The sequence below is a fragment of the Ursus maritimus genome, assembly GCF_017311325.1.
Source record: "Ursus maritimus isolate PB19 chromosome X unlocalized genomic scaffold, ASM1731132v1 scaffold_X1, whole genome shotgun sequence".
Lineage (NCBI taxonomy): Eukaryota > Metazoa > Chordata > Mammalia > Carnivora > Ursidae > Ursus > Ursus maritimus.
The window spans coordinates 121,613,463-121,634,792 of record NW_024423319.1 but is presented as its reverse complement, the minus strand read 5'-3'; the positions used below and the strand labels follow the sequence as shown (position 1 = coordinate 121,634,792).

Here is a 21,330-nt window from a genome sequence, read left to right as displayed (position 1 = left end):
CATGAAAACAACGTTACATTTGATACGAAGGGTAGAGAAACAAATAAGAAAGTAAAAGTAGGCAAAGGCACGCTTTTCTTTTTTGACCACTTAACAGGAAGTGGCACTGATTTGCTCTTTCCTCCTGGCTCAGCATGAGCTGGTTTTCAAACCAGAAAAGTCTTGAGTTGGATGAATACAACGCATTAGTGATAAATGAAGCCCCACCAAGATGAGGTGTCAGAATTTAACTAGATGTTTGGAGATTTAAATTACAGGCTATCACATGCATATTGCCATGTAACCACTGTCAGGCTGGGGTTCCAGTTGGGCAAAAAATGACATTTGGATCTAGGGTGAGAAGTTTTAAGGCTAATCAGGTTCACATAGCCCAATATAATAATATAACTCCCTTTTTAAATTATATTTTACCTTCAGGCTACCTGTAAAATGTTTTGCTGTCTTTAAAAAATAAATACTTTGCAAGTGCTTTACAGAAAACTCCAAGACGAAGGTCTGACGAGGTCCTATAAATGTGCTCTCAATATATGGTATCCTGTTGTGCTGTATTTGCAACCAAAATGCATTCCTCCAAGAAATGGGTAGATAAACACATGTCTTGGGCCTTGAAGTCACAAGGCACACATTATTGTGCCAAGAGTCGTAGATATATGGGGGTGCCTGGCTACTTCAGTCCATAGAGCATGCAGCTCTTGATCTTGGGGTTATGAGTTCAAGCCCCACGTTGGGGATGGAGCCTACAGAAAAAAAAAAAAAAAAGGAGTTCTAGATATTATAGAGACTTTTGAAATGGTGATCCATGTCCCTGTGGTGCTCTCTGTCCCCCTAAGCAAGGAACATTTACAGTCTGGCACGCAGCTCTTCGAGGTCCCCAGCACCCAGCAACAAGGGGTGGGGAAGGGTCCTTGCACGGTTCTCAAGTGCATAGGTTAGTAATGATGGGAAAATAAGTGGGCTCTAAGGGATGGGAACAGGGCCACCTTCTCGTCTCACTGTCATGTGGGGAAAGAAGAGTCAGAGGCAAAAATTTCTAATAGTTTGAGAAGCAACTGAATACATGAGACTAAGTCTCAGCACTAAATCTAAGTGTCCAAGTAAGACGCCGCTGCTGAAAACCACCCACTCACCAAGAGTCCCAAACCTTATGACAATCCAAGGAAGAGTAAGTACCATGTCGGCATTTGGCTGGATGGAATAATGCAGGGTTTATGAAGACTGAACTAAGAAGAAGTGGAAAACTCAGGCCAAAACTGATTCTAGGATGACGTTCATCATTCTTAAAACAAGTCCACTTTCCAAACAGATTTTATTTGAATCCGGTGCTGTTTCATCCACTTTGCGTCCACGTGGGGCTTAGCCGCGGCTTTGTTAACTAGACAGGGTACGGCATTAATTAACGGCTAGCAAGTTTAACTTTGCCTTCTCTTTGTTAGAAGTCATCATTTTTAACTAATTATAATAAAAACAGAAATGACATGTTGACTACTGAAACAGAAACTGAAGATGCTTTTCCTTAAAGAATAATCCCTCATTTAAAATAATCACTTAAGACACCACTGTGCTTTACCCTCCCCCCAAAAAGAACAAGAGGTATTCAACTGATGCGTATCAGTAAATATTTAAAATCATTACTTTAGGGTCACCCAGGGGGCTCAGTCGTTGGCACATCTGACTCTTGATTTCTGCTCAGGTCATGATCTCAGGATCATGAGATTGAGCCCCATGTGGGGAGACTCTCTCTCCCTCTGCCCCTCCCCCTGCTCTCTCTAAAATAAATAAACCTTTAAAAAATAAAATAAAATCATTACTTTAGCAAGAGTAAAAAGTCACCGATGTATGCAATTAAAGTTGATGGGTTGGTTTTGGTGATTTTCAAGAAGTCAGAAGATGAATGATGTTAAATTCACATAATAATGTGTTCAATTTTTTTTTTTTCAAACTCAGAGTGGTTTCCATTTAAATGTAAATGTAATGATTCCACAAAGTAAAGCCACACTTGCTAACAAAGTAGATGTAAATACAAAATAAAATATGCATGTGTGAGCCCAGGGCCCTGTCAATGGCATACTTGCAACATGTGATTGTTGAATAAATACCTAAAGGAATAAATAGCAAGAGAGAAGAGCATATAGATAAAAGTCTCTCATTCTTTTCTTTTTTTTTTTAAGACTTTCTTTTTTTATTTGCGAGAAAGAGTGCACAAACACGGGGAGGGAGAGGGAGAAGTAGGCTCCCCGCTGATCAGGGAGCCCGATGTGGGGCTTGATCCCAGGATCCTGGGATCACGACCTGAACTGAAGGCAGACCTTAACGCATTGAGCCACCCAGGCGCCCCAAAGTCTCTCATTTCTAGTTTGCAGTTTTAAAGGAATTTCTTTAAATTAGGTCTTTACCTCGTCAAAAGCATAGAAATTCAATTAGCAACTCAAATTGAGACAGTGGCGTTGAAAAAGGCCCTGTTTAATCTCATGATGAAACGCCTCTGAATGTATCAGAAAGGAAAAAAGAGGTCCTTGGGGCCAGTTTCTTTTGTTATTTATTATTATTATTACTATTAATTATTTGCATTTCAGGATGTTGCGGTGTGTCTCGACCTGTTCTGTTCGCTGTTTGGTTGTTTCTATGTTCCTTTGAAGAACTGCTCTCGAACTGGGCTCCTTTTAGGAAAGCTTAAAGAGGGGAGCTCAGGGAGGACTTCAGCCAGCTTTGGACTTAATTTCTCTTGTATTGTGGTGACATTCACATAACATAAAATTAACCACGTTAAACTGTCCAATTCAGCGGTGCGTCCGAGGTCCCTGTTTCAGCCGGCTTCAGCCCCGAGCTCAGGCACCCTCATATCTGCCCTCTGCTATCAGGAGGCAGACCTCTGACTCACAAGCACTACACCTGTGTTTTCCGTCTATCACGTTTCTTCTCGCATTTGAAGTTCCATGGGGATTTGCACGGGAGGTGCAATCCCAAAGGGATCCCATGGCTGGTTATTCAAACGGGACAGAGAATGAAGAAGTAAAACATCCATGATAGTGGTAAGTGTGGATAAGGAGGGGCCAGGTCATGTGCTGGGTCAGTAAAAGGAACCCACAAACATAAGGACAGCTGGAGTATCTATAATCTTACCTGGAACGTACAGGTAAGACGGCAGAGCCCCAGTGGCGCTGTGCTGAGTGCTGCCCCGCTCCTCTGCTGGCTGGTGACTACTGCTGCCAGGAGCCCCAGGGAGTGGTTCCTGCTTGCTGCCCCCTCCTGTCAGACCCCTCCTGGGTCTCCTCCATGATCCAGCACTCCAACACATGACCCCGCGGCTCAGTAAGTCCCCAGGACTCCACGACGCTACCTACCATCCAACAGAACTGATGGTAGAACTGGGTGGTAGGATGGGGCTTCTACCAACTTCTGATTGTAGTTTTTGTAGACTATGAATATCACAGTTTTTTTTTTTTTTTTGCTACGTCCATGTAGCGATTACTCATCTTGAGTTGCTAAAAATCTCCATTTCTCAAGGAAGGAGAGGAAGGTTCCCAAATTTGAACTTCAAAGGCTGGGCTCAGGATAAATTACAAAAGGCAAGCATTGCTAGCTTGGCACACCAGCGATATCTTTAACAGTTAAACAGAAAGCGCACTGCAAATTCAAGAACTAGTAATTTCTAATCGTTAATTATCAATCATATTTGTACTGTTCACGTGAACGCAGGTAAGTAACACTCTCTGAATTTATACTTGCACTGAGGCTTATGTCACAATAGTGCATCTTAAAAACGCTCATCACAAGGGGCATCTCGGTGGCTCAGTCGGTAAGGTGTCTGCCTTTGGCTTATGGTGCTGCGGTCCTGGGATCGAGTCTCACATCAGGCTCCCTGCTCAGTAGGGAGTCTGCTTCTCCCTCTGCCCCTTCCCTTACTCATTCTTTGTCTCTCTCAAATAAATAAATAAAACCTTTTTAGGGGCGCCTGGGTGGCTCAGCCATTAATTGTTTGCCTTTGGCTCAGGACATGATCCCAGGGTCCTGGGATCAAGCCCCACATCGGGCTCCCTGCTCAGGAGGGAGACTGCTTCTCCCTTTCACACTCCCCTTGCTTGTGTTCCCTCTCTCACTGTCTCTGTCAAATAAATAAATAAAATCTTAAAAAAAAAAAAACCTTTTTAAAAATTCTCATCACAAGAGGTAAGGAATTGTAACCATATGAGGTGATGTTAACTGAACTGACCTGGTGATCATTTCACAATATACACATACATCAAACCATCACGCTATACACCTAAAGCTGTTACAATGTATCATGTCTTGCACGCCTAAATGGTTACAATGCAACATGTTTCACATGCCGAAGTGGTTACAATGTATCATGTTGTATGCCTACATGTGTTACAGTATATCGTGTTGCATACTCGAAGCTGTTACAAAGTTATAGATCAATTATATCTCAATGAAACAGGGAAAAACATCTCTCAGAGTAAAGAGGTTCTCCATGTAAATTAATAAAGGAAGAAAGAATTTTAATGAACAGGGTTAGTAGTATCAGAAACTACGAGCAATCTAAAGCAGGATTCTCTGCTTTAACTTTCTAGGAAATAAAAAATAAAGCCTAAGAATTCCCTATAATGGACTGATTTCATTTTCACTGGCCAAATGCTCTCTGCTAGTGAATCAATAAGAACATACTATTTTTTCAGGGAAAAAAATCACCCCCTGTGTGAGTACTGGGCTCACAGGGTCTAGGCATCTCTGTTCATGCTATCCTGCATCCCACCACCACCTAAGCCAGATGCCATCAGAGTATAGGTCCTTCCAATGGTGAAGGCCACGTGGCATCCGTGAATCAGGCACGGGGTGCCAGCTCCTGCCATAAGACCTGCTTAAGACTTGTGTGTAAGGAACACCACCATCACTCACCTGTTTAAAACCAGACAAGAGTGTTAACTCATCTCTTCATAGTAACGTGGGACAAGAGTGAAAATACAAAATAAAGAACATCACCCTCACCAATCCTGATTCAGGCACACCAAAGCTGCTCTCAAGGGTGATGCATAAAGTGATTGATTTGAAAAGAAATCAGGAGGCATTATAAGAAGGCCATCGGTTTCATTAAAAGTCCATGACTCACTTTAAAACTTCAGATGGATTTGAATAAGTTCCTTTTTAAAAACCGGTATTAATCTTGTATGCTAATTTTTTAGGACCTGCATTTGGAGATGGCAAGTGGCCAACTTGCAATTCCCAGACAGGGCATTAAGGAGCATTTGTAATTGGATTTTATAATAGAGAAAAGGTGGAAAGAATATAGCAAAGTGATAGTTTCACTTTATATTTATAGCTTTGGAATTTTAGATGAAAATGTGAGATATAGCCCTACCCGTTGTTGGAACAAAGGCATGAGTTTTGTAGCTAACAGAGAAAAATGCTTTTGTTGCTTTTAAAACTAGTGGGGGAAGTTTTAAAGGTTCAGAAAACAAACTTCTTGGTACTGCGTGACTACATTTGAAAGCCAAGAGGACACAAGAAGGAGGTGAAGTCACAGAAAGTCCTAGGGTCTTCTATGAACATGGTCTAGTGAGTGAAAGACCAGGTTTCATCCTGAGCCCAGTGATACCCCAACACGTGGATGGAAACACTGGACATCCTTGTACCCACACACATGGAAATCACAACAATGACCCATTTGAGAAAGTTAAGTACATGGGTTGAATAGTGTCCTTCAAAAATTCATGCCTACTTGGAGCCTCAGAAAGACACCTTATCTGCAAATGGGTCTTTGTAGATGTCATTACAGATCTTAAGATGAAACCATCCTGGATTTAGGTGGGTCCTAAGTCCAATGACTGGTTTCTTGATAAGAAGAAGAGAGACACAGACATAGAGGAGAAGCTATGTGAAGACAGAGGCAGAGATGGGAGGGACATAGCCATAGCGATGCTCAGAGTTCCCAAAAGCTGGAAGAGGCAGGAAGGACCCTCCCCTGGAGCCTCCAGAGGGAGCACATCCCTGCCCCGCCTGGATTTCAGCAGCCCTGCCCCATGTGAATCTCAGATTTCTAGTCTCCAGGACTGGGGGAGAATAGACTTCTGTTGTGGTAATTTGTTATGGATGCCCTAGAAAACTAATATATCAAGATTTTTTTTTTTAAAGATGTATTTATTTGTCAGAGAGAGAGCATGTACAAGCAGGGGGAGCAGCAGGCAGAGGGAGAAGTCCCAATGTGGGACTCGATCCCAGGACTCTGGGATCATGGTCTGAGCCGAAGGCAGACGCTTCACCAACTAAACCACCCAGGAGTCCCATGAGATTTTAGGATCATCTAAGAGACTTGCCAGCCATTTGCAAAAAATGAAGACTGCCTTTGGAAAAATCACAATCATTGTCTTGCTTACCATCATCGTTTAAAATACCCCTGGAAAGAGCCAAAGAAAGAAAATCTCTATAATAAGAGCTCTATTGTTTTGGTTTGTTTTTATAACTATCAAAACCTGATAAAAATATAAAGATTTGCAGATTTTAAGATGTTTTTTGCAAACCTTAGGTTTCAATTCAAGATCACGTGCTTGCCACACGTATAAATTGTCTCTCTTCAAGCTAAGCCACACGTTATGAAGATAAATCATGAACTCACGACACCAGCATAAGTAGATGTTTCGAGGAAAATGGAAACTTTCAGTATCTGTGAAAAAGGAACAGCTGCCGAATGTAAGAAGTGGAAATAAATACGGTTTACATAAAATTAGGCATTCACAGACTTTGACAACCAGGAGTTCACCCATACTGCAATAAAAAAAAAAAAATTGTTCAAGAAAATAGATTCTGTCGTTTGCTAATTAGCTTCCACTTTGCAATTTGGAGTCGAACACGCTACAACAGCTAATCGTCCAGAAGGTGTTTATGATCCGGTAGACACTCTGAAGACAAAAGGCAATATGAACTATGACCCCAGCCCTCACGGAGCTTAGACCTCGCTCACAGGAAGTCGACATGACGCCTGGGAAGAAACAAAGCCATATACACCAGAGTGTGAATTTCACGGTTCAAAATTCATTGAGGGACAGGGAGCATCACGCCAGTGTGACCCTCTGTTCTCAGAGAGGGGAACTACTCGAGAACAGGTGGTTCTCAGCCTTGTGGATGCCTGCATCTCAGCTCCTTCTCACGAGGGGACACCGAGCAGGGACCGGTAGAGGCCAGGTACGCTGCTCACATCCCACAGGGCACAACACACACGCCCCACACCAAAAGAACATCAGTCCAAAATGTCAATAGTACCGAACCAATAGTTTAGAAACATGACATCACTAATATACCAGCATAAGAGGCCACGTCCTTCCCCAGGATGTGAGATGAAGGGAAATAAGCCTACTCTATGAACAAATGGAAACAAAATATAACAAAGTTGAGCAGAGGGATGAAAATGATGAAACGGAAGCCAATCTAGCAGCCTTCCATGCTAAATATGTATCCATAGCACTCGCCATATTGTATAAGACTGTGCCTTTGATGAGATGTGTCTGGTCTTTATTTTTCCCTCACGGTAATAAAAATGTCATATGCTCAGGGACTTTTGTTGTCTTTTTTGTTCACGACCCTATTCCCAATGGAAGGCACCAGGTGGAAAACAGCAGGACTTCAATATATATTTCTTGAGTGAAAGAATGAATGAATGAAACACACTATTGTATTTTTCCTGGCAAAGCTATCTTTGTAAGAACAGGAAAAAGTATGTTATCACTTAAGTTATAGACATATAGCTCTCTTTCACCCTCTTTCATTTTTTTAAAGTTTAAATTCAGGGCCATCACTATAACACCTTGTGAAGTTTGCTTGCCAGCTGAAGGATGCCCTATCAACTCTTTTTGATAGTTACAGTTTTACGCCTCATGGTCACTGAATAAATCCTCATTGCGGCTTCATCAGTGCTGGTCTTCCCCTGATAGATGTATCAACTTCTGCCTAGCTCACAAATTTAGATTTCCAAGCCTGCGATATCGGATCAAATCCCCCGTCCTGCTAACATTGGTTGAAACGAGTCCATATCTGTAGACATTTGCAGAGTGGTCTATCCTAGGTACACTTCAGCCACTCTTGCATCCATACATCAGGTGAGTTCAATGATTAGACAAGGCTGACAGCGGAGGACGCCAGAGGGGCTATGCTGTGGGTAGGCTGGTGTGACAGCACCAGGCTTGCGAGATGCTGGGATGGAAGGTGGCCAGGCTGTTTGGGCGATGAAAGTCATTTTGCAGAGCTGTGGCCATGTGAAGCCAATGACCTAAGTTTTCAGATCCACGAGTAGAACGAGAGAGTCACAAAGGTGAGTGAAAGTTCCCCTCTTTGTGGTCAGTGTTAGGAGCAATATGGAACCTTTTCCGTTGAAAGTTCTAGTTTTGCAATTTCCGGTGGAACTATGGTGTGGATGGGTAGGATGATGGAAATGAAATGTGTAGGGACAATGTCATGAGAGAGATATGCCCAGGAGTGCCGTCACCTTCCACGTGGATATCTGACAACAAATGAGCTCCAAGGACGGTTGACAAAATCTGAACAGAACGAGCCGAGAAAGTGAATCAGTAACGACAAGAAAATGTGCCTCCAAGAAAATCCCAGGCCCAGATGGCTTCACTGGTGAATCCTACCCATTGTTTAAAGGAGCATTAACACCAACCCTTCACACTCGCTTGAGAACCATGGAAGCGAAGGGGACACTTCCCACTCATTCTGTGAGGAGACTAGTCCCCTGATACCAGAAGCTGGCAAATGCATCATCAGAAAACACATCTAGAGATTCATCTTTTTTATGAATAGAGATGGAAAAGTCCTCTAGAAAAAAAAAATACTAGCAAACCAAATCCAGCAACATATACAAAGGATTATTCACTGGGACCAAGTGGGGTTTATTCCAGGAGGCACATTTCGTTTAATATTCAAACACTGCCTCCTGTGATGTATTGTGTCGATAGAAAACAGGACAAAAAGCACATGATGATAGTTTAAAACATTGAGTCAAAATGGAGCAGGTCGAAAATAAGACCTAAAACTACACAACTCTTAGAAAAAAATACAAAAGTAAATTGGCGTCACCTCGGCTCAGGCAGACTCTTTATACACAAGACAAAGAGCAAAAGCCAACGAAAGAAAAAACACATAAATGAAAGTGCCTCAGAATTACAATACACTTGTGCTTCAAAGGTACCGTCAGGAAAGTGGGGGAAAACACTGTACCCCTCGGCATATACATAAGAGAGACACAGACCTACAGTCACGCAAAAACTTGCACGTGAACATCCAAGGCACCATGATGCGTAATACCCAAAAAAGTGAGACAATCAAAATACCCATCAAAGATGGATGGATACACCAAGTGCCTCCTATCCATACAATGGATTATTCTTTGGCCATCGAAACATAACAAAGTCCTTACAGGCGCACGGATGAATGTTGAAAACCGCGTCTGACTCAGTGAACGGAGTCAGACGCGGAGACCACACAGTGTGTGATTCTGTTTATATGAAAATGTCCAGGAAAGGCAAAGGTGTCGAGGTGGGATATTAGGGATGGTCTAAGTCTTTGGGAGTTGGGAGGAGTAGGTGCTGGGTTTGTTTTTGGAGGGACGATGATGTTCAAAACTTAGGTAGGGTCTGTGGTGGTGCCACCCTGCAAATATACAAAAGGCCACTGAATTACATACTTTAAAGGTGCACGTGGGGCACAGTGTTTTAAAGAAAGGACACAGATGAGAAGATTCGAGTGCAGACAAGCCCAGTGGGTTATTTACAAGAAGATTAAGAGAGATGAGGGAGTGTGAAAAGCCATGAGGAGTATTTGGAGGGCCATAGGAAATACTTATGACCCTGAGTGGTCCTCCAGAGAACAGTTTTGATGAAACATGATTTAAAAGGAGGAAATGGGTTAACGGCAAGATACGGGGATGAAACAGACACAGTAGAATGTAAAAAATCAAGAGCACGGAAAAATGAGAAGTAGGAGTGATGAGGTAGGTGGCCATTCGCTCCGAATGCTTATCTGGAAAGATGGGACATCTGCGCATGCTTTTCATGAAGAAGTGCCGTACAAAAGCACGAGTGTTATTTTGAAATGGTTTAAAGTGATGCTTAAGGAGGACACAGAGAGAGCAATGAAGGGAAAAGGTATTCAGAGGTCCAGAAAACTATGGCAGTTCTCTAAGAATAAAGAGCAATGGGGTCGTCTACACCATTATCAGGATATTTTAGTAAAGGGGCAGGGGGTCACTTTGAATGATAGGAATCATTCCTCAGTCCAAACTGCAACATTTCCTTATTCCAAAACTGTTCTCTCAATTTGGCTATAAATCTTAGTTATACTGAGTAGAATTGATGGTGTTTCTCCGGTCAGACGTATGTCTATACTAAAACGTGTGTCTTTATAATGTGTTTCTGCTACCCACCTGTTTACGGCTATACCCATTTCACAGGACACAGCCTTCCCTCTGTAACGTCTGAACCTATAATGAAAGCCATGGTGCTGAATGCAATGAAAGTCAGTGCATACAATCTCGAATCATTAACAGAATCTCCAGAGACTTGCAATTGATTTACCTGCATAGACTTGAGCTCATCTGCATCCAATGCATGCCACACTGAAGTATGGTTACATGGAATGTTCTAAAATATTTCTGATTTTTTTTATACTGGAAATTGCACACTTTAGTCAAAAAAGCTGTTATTTTTTTAAATAAAGGAGACAGTACTTTAAGCATTAGATACAATATACCTGATCAATATGTTACAAGGCAATTTTATTTGAGAAATACATTTATATTTCTAAATGTGCAAAGTAGCTGTCACTTCCGAGTTACATTTTTTCTTTCTAAGACAGTCAGTTCGAATTTGCACCTTGCAACCACCTGACCTCAAACAACTCAAGACAATCAGCTGTTCATACACTGGGTGAGAAGAGAAGAGAAAAAAACATGCAAAAGAAAGAACATGGCTTCTTTTCGAATTAATAATCTGGAGAGACTCTGTTCTGAATGCAAGCATTCCCAGCAAAGGACAGTTTTGAAGGTGTATCCTGTGTGACTGGTAACTCGAGCTTACGTGGTGCTCTGTAATTAGTTAACTGGAAATTATGTATTAATAGATCCTTCTATCAAGTGTGTCCCAACATTGTGATTTCCCAAAACAGCGATGTCCATAAAAATAAAATGCCACCTTCCTTTAGGAAACTCTAATCATTCATAAGGGATCAAGAGATTCTCCACAGCATGGCACAGGCTGGTCAATGGTTCCGTGCACTTGAGATTAAAAGAAAAAAGTCTTGGGTTCTAACTTCTCCGCACCATGACTTTCTTCACCCAAAAACACCGCTTTGTATCCCTGGGGGTCTCTACTGGCTGTAGACATGGACCCCCGTTGCCTCCGAACAGGAGGGAGCCTCTTTGCTTCGTTGTGTATGTCCATGTTTCCATGAAGGCCCCCCTCCCCATTACAGAGTCTTTACCCCACTGCATTGGTTTCCGTGTTTGTTCCCAGGCTCCTCTGAAGTCCCAAGACAGAACTTGAATCCTGAACGATGCATCTTACTTGCTGAATAAATCAAATCAATGCAGTGGGTGTTTTCAGCCACCAGGAGGCAGATGAGGAAAGTCCAAGCCCATGGCCACCAAGGACAGACCTGGACCATGAACTTGTCCACTCCCAGAGTTCACGTTCCATACCAGGAACAACAAAGACCAGATTACGGTGTTTCCAAGTGACTCTTAAATGCACAGAAACCTACTGATGAAGAAGACGATGAAAGACAACATATTTTGGGCAGACACATTTCTTGTTTTTTCCTTTTTTGCAAGACAGTGCTCCCTTGCACAATGCATGCGTGTTATGACTGTTTCTGGAGAGTCTTCCCCTCTGCCAACTCCCAGCCCAGCACAGCAGGGGACCCAGAGCCTGTTTCCAGGAGGGCTGATCACCTCTGCCACCCACCACAGAGGACATTACGCCAAGGGTTCCCATCCTTTCCACCGCCGACTTTCAATATCCTGGTTTTGCGTGCTCCCGCACTATTCCTCTTGCCTCTGGATCCCATTTCCTGCCATTTCTCCCATATTCCTTGACTTCTCTACTATTGCTTGTTTTTCCCTAAATGCAATACTTCACCTTTCCGCTCTACCCATTGAACGTTCAACTGCATTTTATATGCAACTCTAGGGGCACCTGAAGAGCTAAGTTGGTGAAGTGTCTGCCTTTGGCTCAGGTTATGATCTCAGAGCCCTGGGATGGAGCCCCGTGTCTGGCTCCCTGCTTAGCAAGGAGTCCGCTTGTCCCTCTCCCTCTGCCCCTCCCCTCTGCTCATGCTCTCTCTGTCTCTGTCAAAATAAATAAATAAATAGAAATCTTTTAAATAAATTAAATAAATGCAACTCTTCCAGTAGGAAATCAAATCAGGGCAAACCTGTAAGGAGAGGAACCATAATGGGAGTTAGGTGGGTAGCGTCAAGACGTGCAGATCCTTGAAGGAAGAAATTATTATTTTTTCCCTTTATACGTGTTCACTTACGAACTCTTGATTTGATTAATAAAATGGGTTCCATTTGTAATTCAAAACAAAATCCTTAATGATACATAAAAACAGTGAAAAGACAACAAAGGGTCTAAGAAAACAATAAAACACAGCACTTAGCAAATAGCGGACATCTTTAACTCCCAAAGAAAGAGGGATGGACATCTGCTCTGCAGAGCACCTTGACGGTGTCCAACAGAGGTGCATGGAGCAAGTGATGGGGACCCACCAAACCGTCGCGGAGGAAAAACGCGTGTGCACAACACACACCATATGCAACTGAGATCACAGCTCTTTACGTTACAGGAACCCGTCAGTCGTGTGCTCCAATGATTGGCAGACTCCTGTATAGAATCTGACGTGCAACACCAACAGAGCAAACGCGTAAGAGTGAGACTCCTCTGGTTGACGTCAGAGAGCTGCTTCCAAATGCCACCCAGCCACCCTCCACTTCAGATGGAGACCAAGACCCCACAAAGGGGACCAGACCCGCGAGGGTGAACACGCCATTGCAGCACGTGTACGGCTCTTGTCACATGACTTGTAATCCCCCTGCTCTCTCCTCCGCTGCAAGTAGACTCCCTTTACTTCAAACCGTCTCTGTGCTCTAGTCAAAGTCATGATATCACCGCACCAAAGCGAAAGGATGCAATCACTGACCTTAAAGACAACTTCGGGATCCCTCCGACACAACCTTCCCCGAGACAAAAATGCCAGAATAGCTACAACACCTGAAAAACAATCAGGTGTTTCTGGTACTGCTTTGGAATCCTGGGAAAAGTCAGTTATATAAATCCACGGGCAACGTTTCTTAAGACCACAAGATACCCGTCAGGTGAGAAATGTGTTGAAGTCACCATCTGGCTCAGTGGTGTTGACTCCACGATGGGCCACGCGCAGCAGACAGGCAAAGAACGGACAACAGGCGTGAGACAATGGTGTTGCGGGGGTGGATACCACCATCGCCCTGAGCACCCTAATAATGAATGAGCAAATAATAACCCACTGGGAGGCATTCCTATCACCTCTCAGCCTTTGTTTCTTTGTAAATAAAGTAAGCGAACCCCTGCAAGGAGGTTTGCCAGGATTAAGTGAACAGCTATTGCAATCCAGGGCTGGCCACACTGCGGGCTCTCCATGAGTCTGCTGCCAATGCACAGAGGCCAGACCTTTCCAAAGCAAAAATACTGTAAAGCATGCAGGAGGCGTCCCATGGCAGGGTAACCAAAAAGGCAGTAAGTCCATGGGAGGTGAACGAAAATGAACATTTGAATGGAGGCGGAAGTAACCAAGTCAAGATGTAAAGGCAAATGGGAGACAATCAATGAGGGAAAGGAGAAGCACGAGCCACCCATAAATAAATTCCAGGTATTTCTATCAGAAAACATGAGAGAGGGGATTTCTGTTTTATGTCAAAGGCCTTTGGACACTTGTCACAAACCAATAAATAAATAAGAGGTAGGTTTGATGGAAGTCAGGTGTTGGACATCGATGCCTTCCTAATGACCAAGGTGTAGAGCAGAACAAAGAGGAAATATGTTTATAAAAGAGCACCTTCTCTGAAAATAAATGGAACACCAGTTTGATCACTAGACTTAATGCAGGCTTAATTAATTACCTTATAGCTAGGATGACACAGCCCAGTTTGCCTGGGACGATCCCCGTTTGTCAACAGCATGTGAACAACTCTCAACCATCACAGACCAGCCAGTAAACTATAGGGTTGATGGCCAGCAAGACTGTGTCACCCAGTTCTGATTAAAGAAAACATTCCTATTTCAAAAAGCAAACGTGAAGATTCTCTCATTTCTAGGACAAGGGTCTTATATAATTATCTTTTTGAATTAAGGCTCTGCTTAGAGGACGGTGTTTGATAGAGATCAGCCATTACATACTTGGCCAGCTGCGACTGGCTCAACAATGATATTAATATGTTGTCCAGCGATGTTAGTAAGCATGGAAATTACAAAGTGATGGGGGGTTCTGGACGCCGGTTCTGGGCTGTGAAACGTCACACAATCACCTTGCAAGGGGGAGAATGCTACAGCCTTCTACAGAGACTCTGGTGAAATTCGTTGTCATTCTGAACATCACAGCTCAGACACGGGGTTGGGGGAAGATGCCCGTTCACTTCTGCCTCGTTCTGAGATCTATGTTCACTCCATGCACCAGCCTCCTCCTTGTACCATAATGCTTCTTGTTAACCCTCTCTCTTGAGTGGGAAAACAGCGTTTATCGCTCCATAAAAATAATGATATCCAGCAATATTTTTCCATTTCTTAGACAGGAAAAGAGCATTTATGCACTAATGACGTTTTGAAGAAGAAACTCAATATTTCCACGTTGTGCTCAAAACATATCTACTCGTATCAAAAGCACTAATTAGAATGTTCGTCGCCACGTGGGTTGAGCCATTTTATTTGATCATCTTTTTAAATATCTGGATCCCCGTGGTCTAAAAATATTTCTCCAGACTCGAAATAGCGACTTCCTGGAAGCTAAACCGCGAGCCGGGGACGGCTTTCAAGAGGATGTGAGCACATACGAGATCTGTGATGGAGATAAACGGAGTCACATTTGAAAATCTCCACCACCGTGTGTAATCAGCAAAGTTGGCACATTTCACCCCGGCAAATAAAAGGGGGTCTGTGGTGTTCTTAGCGCCTCTACAGTACTTCATTCGCGGAATGTAAATAGACTGGCATAGAAATGCTAAATTGATTCTTTGATTTCTTGGTCACCCATCACAGCTCTGTTATGTACCACGATTTCTTTTTTAACTCTCCGGTTGCAAAAGGTAGACTTAAAATTTTTCAATGAGAAAAATTTCAAAAGCAAACTTCTTTTCTTAAATTATATATGTGATTGATATGCCCAATGCCTACAGCATTTGCTTAAATGATCTATATGTATATATGTGCATAGATTTATATACATGCATGGATTTATATATGTGTGCATATATGTGCATATATATTGTGTGTATGTGTTTGTGTGTGCAACAACTCCACAGCATTTTCCAGATCTGCACATCATTTCACAAACTGGCCAAATTGGTAAGAGCTCTCCATGTAAAGGTGCATAAGAAAGCTCGGCCTGGGGCGCCTGGGTGGCACAGTGGTTAAGCGTCTGCCTTCGGCTCAGGGCGTGATCCCGGTGTTATGGGATCGAGCCCCACATCAGGCTCTTCCGCTATGAGCCTGCTTCTTCCTCTCCCACTCCCCCTGCTTGTGTTCCCTCTCTCACTGGCTGTCTCTATCTCTGTCGAATAAATAAAATAAAATCTTCAAAAAAAAAAAAAAAAAAAAAAGAAAGCTCGGCCTGACAGGGGGAAAATCAATTTCCTTTGAAATCTAACCTTTTAAGGAACATCAACAGATCAAGCACGCAAGAGAACATTTTGTTACCCCACCAAAGCAAGAACTTGCCCAATGTCCATTGCTTCATTCAGAAAACAGAGCCCAGAGCTCCTCGTCTGTGGGATGATGCCACACATGGCCCCACACACTGCCCTCTTTGAAAAGGCTCCGTGCAGTGCTCCGACACGTTGTTTCCTCTCTCCACCTCTTTGTTAGAATGGACCTTTTGTAAAAGATCAAGAAACACGATTTCCTGTTTCAAGCACTAGTGGCCAAAGGGACTAGCCAGAGCCGCTGAAAAATGGAGAGACATGCGCGCAAACAGGGCTATGTGAAATTAACTAAAATGATTCTACAAAGACCTGCCTCATAAGACCTATGAAAAAAAGAAAAAGAAACAAAATCACAAAGTGAGTGGGCTCTTGATGCTAATGCTTTGCATTTCCTTTAAAGTAAAACAAAACAAAAACAAAAACAAAACACTCAACAGGGAATTTCTAGGGCTTTATCGATGCTCCAAAAGGCAAAACTTTGCAAAATATCTGTGGGCGATTTGCATTTCTAAATTAGAAATGCATTTCTACCAGTCACCCTGTGCCAGGGGTCTCTCACAGGTGAATGTTTCACATGTTAATGAAAAAAAAAATGTTCAAAATAAAATTAAAACATCAAGGCGAAAATAAAATATTCTTGCTAATGTTTGCGTATTTGGAGAGAACGTTCTCAGCTGTATGTTTTGTTTCACAGAGCTCCATTATACACTTTAGTTTTTATTTTACTGTAATGACACTGCAACATACACGTTGCCCTCTGCAGAATCACACTGGGAAAGACTCAATTTTCAGTACCATCTTAATGCATTGTTGTGTTGAAAACGAACGTTTTTACCTACACCTAGGAATATCCATCATAAAGCATACAATAAGCAGACAAAACGGCAAAAGAAGGTAAATCTGAAAATATTGCCCCCTGCCAAAAATATTTTTTTTTCTCTAAGCTCCCCGCTGGGGAAAAACGGAGGAACATCAAAACCGTGGAGAGCCACCCTGGTGGACTTCCATGGGCTTAGCCAGCATCCTTTTATGAGAAATCATAAACCGTTGCAAAAATTCAACCAAGAGCCAAGCTCCATTGTGTGTAAATACAATGGTCATTGTGACCCCACAGCAGGGGTCCAACACACAGAGATAATCAGTGCAGGAATTAGGTGACACATTTTCCAACACAGAAGAAGCTAAGTAACACACCCATTTAACCACAGAAGAAAGCCCATGTCTCTGGCTATCGTCACCTGTTACCAAAGCATCACCCATCAGCAAATGTGTTCGCTCTACAGAGCTGTGTGGCCTCACAGAGTATTGTCACGGCCCAAAGAAAGAAGAGGGCTTTAAATAAAGTTTCCTTTTACTCTGGCGACCTTGGAGTCTGCCTTTGTTTGAGGAAGGATGGGGGTTCCCTGGAATACAATTCAAGAATTAACCACTGCAAACAGAGGGTGTACGTAAACAAACATCTCTTGTACCGTCCAGGGAGCCCAGAGAAGCAGAACTTTCTATGCATCGGAGTAGCGCAGCTCAAATCAGTCAGTCCCCACACGACGAAAAGCAGTGCCCGTTTGTCACTGCGTGTGGTGCAACGCTGACACGACGCAATCACTTACCCAGAATTCCCAGCCGGTAGTTAATGGTTATCACGATGACATTGCCGTAGCTTGCCAGAACGCTCCCGTCTATCATATTGCCAGTGCCCTCCATATAAGACCCGCCGTGGATATAGACCATTACCGGCTTCTTACTGTTCTGATCATGGATGTCTGGAAAAAAAAGTCAAGTAAGGAGACACAATAAAAAATCACACTGATTAATGGAGGCTAAGGGCAAGGGACAAGGACTACTTTTCCCTGCTTTGACCGGAATCAACAGCTGTCTCTTTTTGCATTATATACACCTTGATCAGACTGCCTTAAGCAAAATGGTCAATGGGATAATATTTTCTAGTCCTAGAAATGGTATTTGGAGAAGCATACAGACATTTGGGGTCGTATGAATGCATATGTACATTGCTGTATGTATCTAAAACACGAAAATAGAGAGAATTTAGATGAAATACTTATTTCCTAAACAGGGCTCAAGTCTTAAAAGCTGAGCTATTGAAAAAGCACATGGCATGATGTTTTCAACCTCTAAGTAAGTGTGAAATCAACTTCAAAATGGTCATTGATCTTTACTATTACTGCCCTCTCTATTCAAAGGTGAGCTTACAGATTCATTTTCAACCTCACGATGAACACACGAGACTAGCGGTGAGACTGTAAACACTCAATACGGGACAGATGATGACAGAGACAAAGAAAGGGTGAAAAATTATCAACTGAACAGAAACGAGAACTGTCAGAAAGAAAGCACAACAAGATGCCCAAGCCAATGCCCTTGTTCCCGTTCATAACTGCAGTCACAGCTGAAGACACTTAACTAACAAAACACATGAAGCCACATAATAAAAATGACACGAGACTCTGGGCTCAAGGTGGAATTTGTGAAATGCTACATATTTTCACAGGGACTAGAAACTCCCATTATGACGTGCAACCAATGGGTACCCTTCATCATTCCTTTGTTGCTTTACTGAGCAGTGATGTACGAACAATGTTCTGCAATGGTCTGTGAGCACAGGAATTAGGAGACCATGTGTCCATTTGTGGAAACTGCTTTCTAAAAAAGTTATTGGTTACATCACCTGTTTAATCAGTCCTTACGCTTATATTGAATGTTTAAGAAGACTGATCTCAATGATAATTACTTCTGAATCTCCATGTATCTATAGATATACACACACATGTGTGTGTAAATATCTGTATGTTATCAAAAGAAACCCAAATGTACATTTATTTTCACCTTTTTATCAATCAGATTTTTTTTTCTCCTAGTTTACCAAGACACTTTTGAAATATCAGGAAGGAATCTTAAGGGAATGAACCACTATCATGTAGATGGTGGCTGCAAATAAAATGAATTATGATCACGATGTCAAAACACGTTCATTGGCTGCCTCATCACTAAGGCATGCAGAAGGCTCGAGAAACCCACTGGTCACAGTCAAGTACAGAAAAGAGTATCACAGCCCCATGGCTCTGCAGATTCTGAGTAGATAGCAGAACAGATCTTATTTTCTCAAATAAAATTCAAATATATGGCAAAAATCCTTTATCCATCATCTATGCATCATACGCTATGGGGAAATTTGAAAGACACGGTTGTCTGGAAAGGTGTGGCGTTTTGCATGATCTACTCCTCTCTCTCTCTCTCTGGATCCTGACCGAGAGGATTTGTCCTCATTTATTTTCCCAGTACAGGCTGTTGGCTACTCCGCAGAAGAAAAGGAAGAGATTTTTGAGGACTGTTGGAAGGGGTTTCCTTGGAGAAAATGCTAGGCTAGTATCTCTAAGCTTTCCAAACACATTGAACAAAGTTCTCATGAACTTGAGAAATAACAAGATGTCCTATTAATACAAAGTGAAAGAAAGAAAGAAAGAAAGAAAGAAAGAAAGAAAGAAAGAAAGAAAGAAAGAAAGAAAAAAAAGAAATCACAAGTTCTTGCTATTCAATGAAAATTAGGGGACATTTTATGGTAAGAAAGTTGCATTGCGAGGGGCGCCTGGGTAGCGCAGTCGTTAACTGTCTGCCTTCGACTCAGGGCGTGATCCCGACGTTCTGGGATCGAGCCCCCCGTCAGGCTCCTCTGCTGGGAGCCTGCTTCTTCCTCTCCCACTCCCCCTGCTTGTGTTCCCTCTCTCGCTGGCTGTCTCTCTGTCAAATAAATAAAATCTTAAAAAAAAAAAGAAAAAAGAAAAAAATTTAAAAAGGAAGTTGCATTGCGAGCACTGGGAAAACAGATCCTAAGAATCAAATGGAAATGCACTAATAAGAGATACAGAACAAGAGGCAAATTATCTTCCTGGCTGGTACAACAGAACAAAGGAAAGGTTTCAGGTTTTGTTTTTTTTGTTTTTAAAGATTTTATTTATTTGACAGAGAGAGACAGCCAGCGAAAGAGGGAACACAAGCAGGGGGAGTGGGAGAGGAAGAAGCAGGCTCATAGCAGAAGAGCCTGATGTGGGGCTCGATCCCATAACGCCGGGATCACGCCCTGAGCCGAAGGCAGACGCTTAACCGCTGTGCCACCCAGGCGCCCCCAGGTTTTGTTTTAATACATTTCTTCTTCTTTTTACATGGTCTGATAGAATTTTTTTAAAATTAAAAAAATGTTTGTTTTAATACGTTTTTGAATGCTGGTAAAACTGCAGGCATTTGGGGCCCTCTGCAGAGGCGAGGTCAGCTGGCGACTCAGGTACAGGATACGCTTTCTAAGGCCATCAGAAAAGATCTGGCAGACAGACATCAGAGGTGGGGACAGCCCTATGAACACAGGGGAATAACAATAAAAATAATAACAATGTGAAGAGAAGCAGGCATGAAAGCAACATCGGCCAAACTTCTCGAAGCACAGTTGATTAGAAAAGAAGTGAAAGCCAGCAACACAAGCTACAGACTAGAGACGGGAGGCTGTCAGGGATTTCTCGCTGCCTGGCGGCAAGAACTCACCAGCCACTTCTGTGCCTTACATTGCCTGTCAGCCCCAAACCCAAAAGTTCTTCAAGGGCCTTCATCACCTGTGGTAGATGAATGGAGGTCCGTGCATTTTGCTCCTGGGATGGGAGAATGATGCTTCTCACCCCCCTACGCAGCCTGCACAGCTACATACTTGGGACGTCTCGTTTCTTTGAAACTATGGGTTCTGCTGAAGGCATCGGGATACCTTGTGTTCCTTCTTGCTCAGAGGCCACTGTCTTCCATCTTTTCAAAAACATGAATTTACTTCTGGTGGCTAATTTATCAAGTAACATCGGATCCTTCAAGAAGCAACCTTCCATAGCAACCAACCATTTGAGGGGCGGAGGTGAAAAACGTTCTCAAACTAGCCAGGGTGAGAAAAGGAAAAGGCATAGATCTAGGGTGTCTGACCTTTTTGGTTTTGTTTTGAGATCTACACTATCCCTGGTGTTTTTTTCCCCTTTAAATGCCGCTAAACAGCAGCTCCCTGAGAAACAACATCTCATTAAAACGCTTTTTCATGTATTTCACTGTGAGCCAGAGAAGATTCTTTGAAACCTATTTTTAAATCCGTATGCTTAAAAAAAAGAAAAAGAAACAAACAAAAGCGAAAATGCCAGACACCTAAAAAGTTGTACGAAGGTGTCTCAGAGTTTGGCAACTTGAGAAGGAATCAAGAAGACCAAAGTTCCAAAATACAACATAACTTACAAAATAACCTTTGGAAGGAAGAAAAGAACATATACATGCATGTTCTAAAATTTCATTTTCTCTTCTTATGACCAAGCCAAAAAAAGAAAGAGAAAAAAAAAAAAAAAGGAAAAAGAAAAAGAAAA

General features: G+C 42.5%; 1 protein-coding gene across 1 annotated transcript in view; it reads right to left on the bottom strand.

Annotated features, from left to right (window-relative positions):
- Positions 1-16,717: 16,717 nt before the first annotated feature.
- The window catches only part of LOC103666311 (neuroligin-4, X-linked-like), a 114,295-nt gene continuing 109,682 nt past the window's right edge, over positions 16,718-21,330 (bottom strand). The window contains exon 3 of the mRNA XM_008694323.2: positions 16,718-17,697. Coding sequence (XP_008692545.2) covers positions 17,537-17,697 — 161 coding nt within the window. The 3' untranslated portion in view covers positions 16,718-17,536. The remainder of the gene's footprint in view (positions 17,698-21,330) is intronic.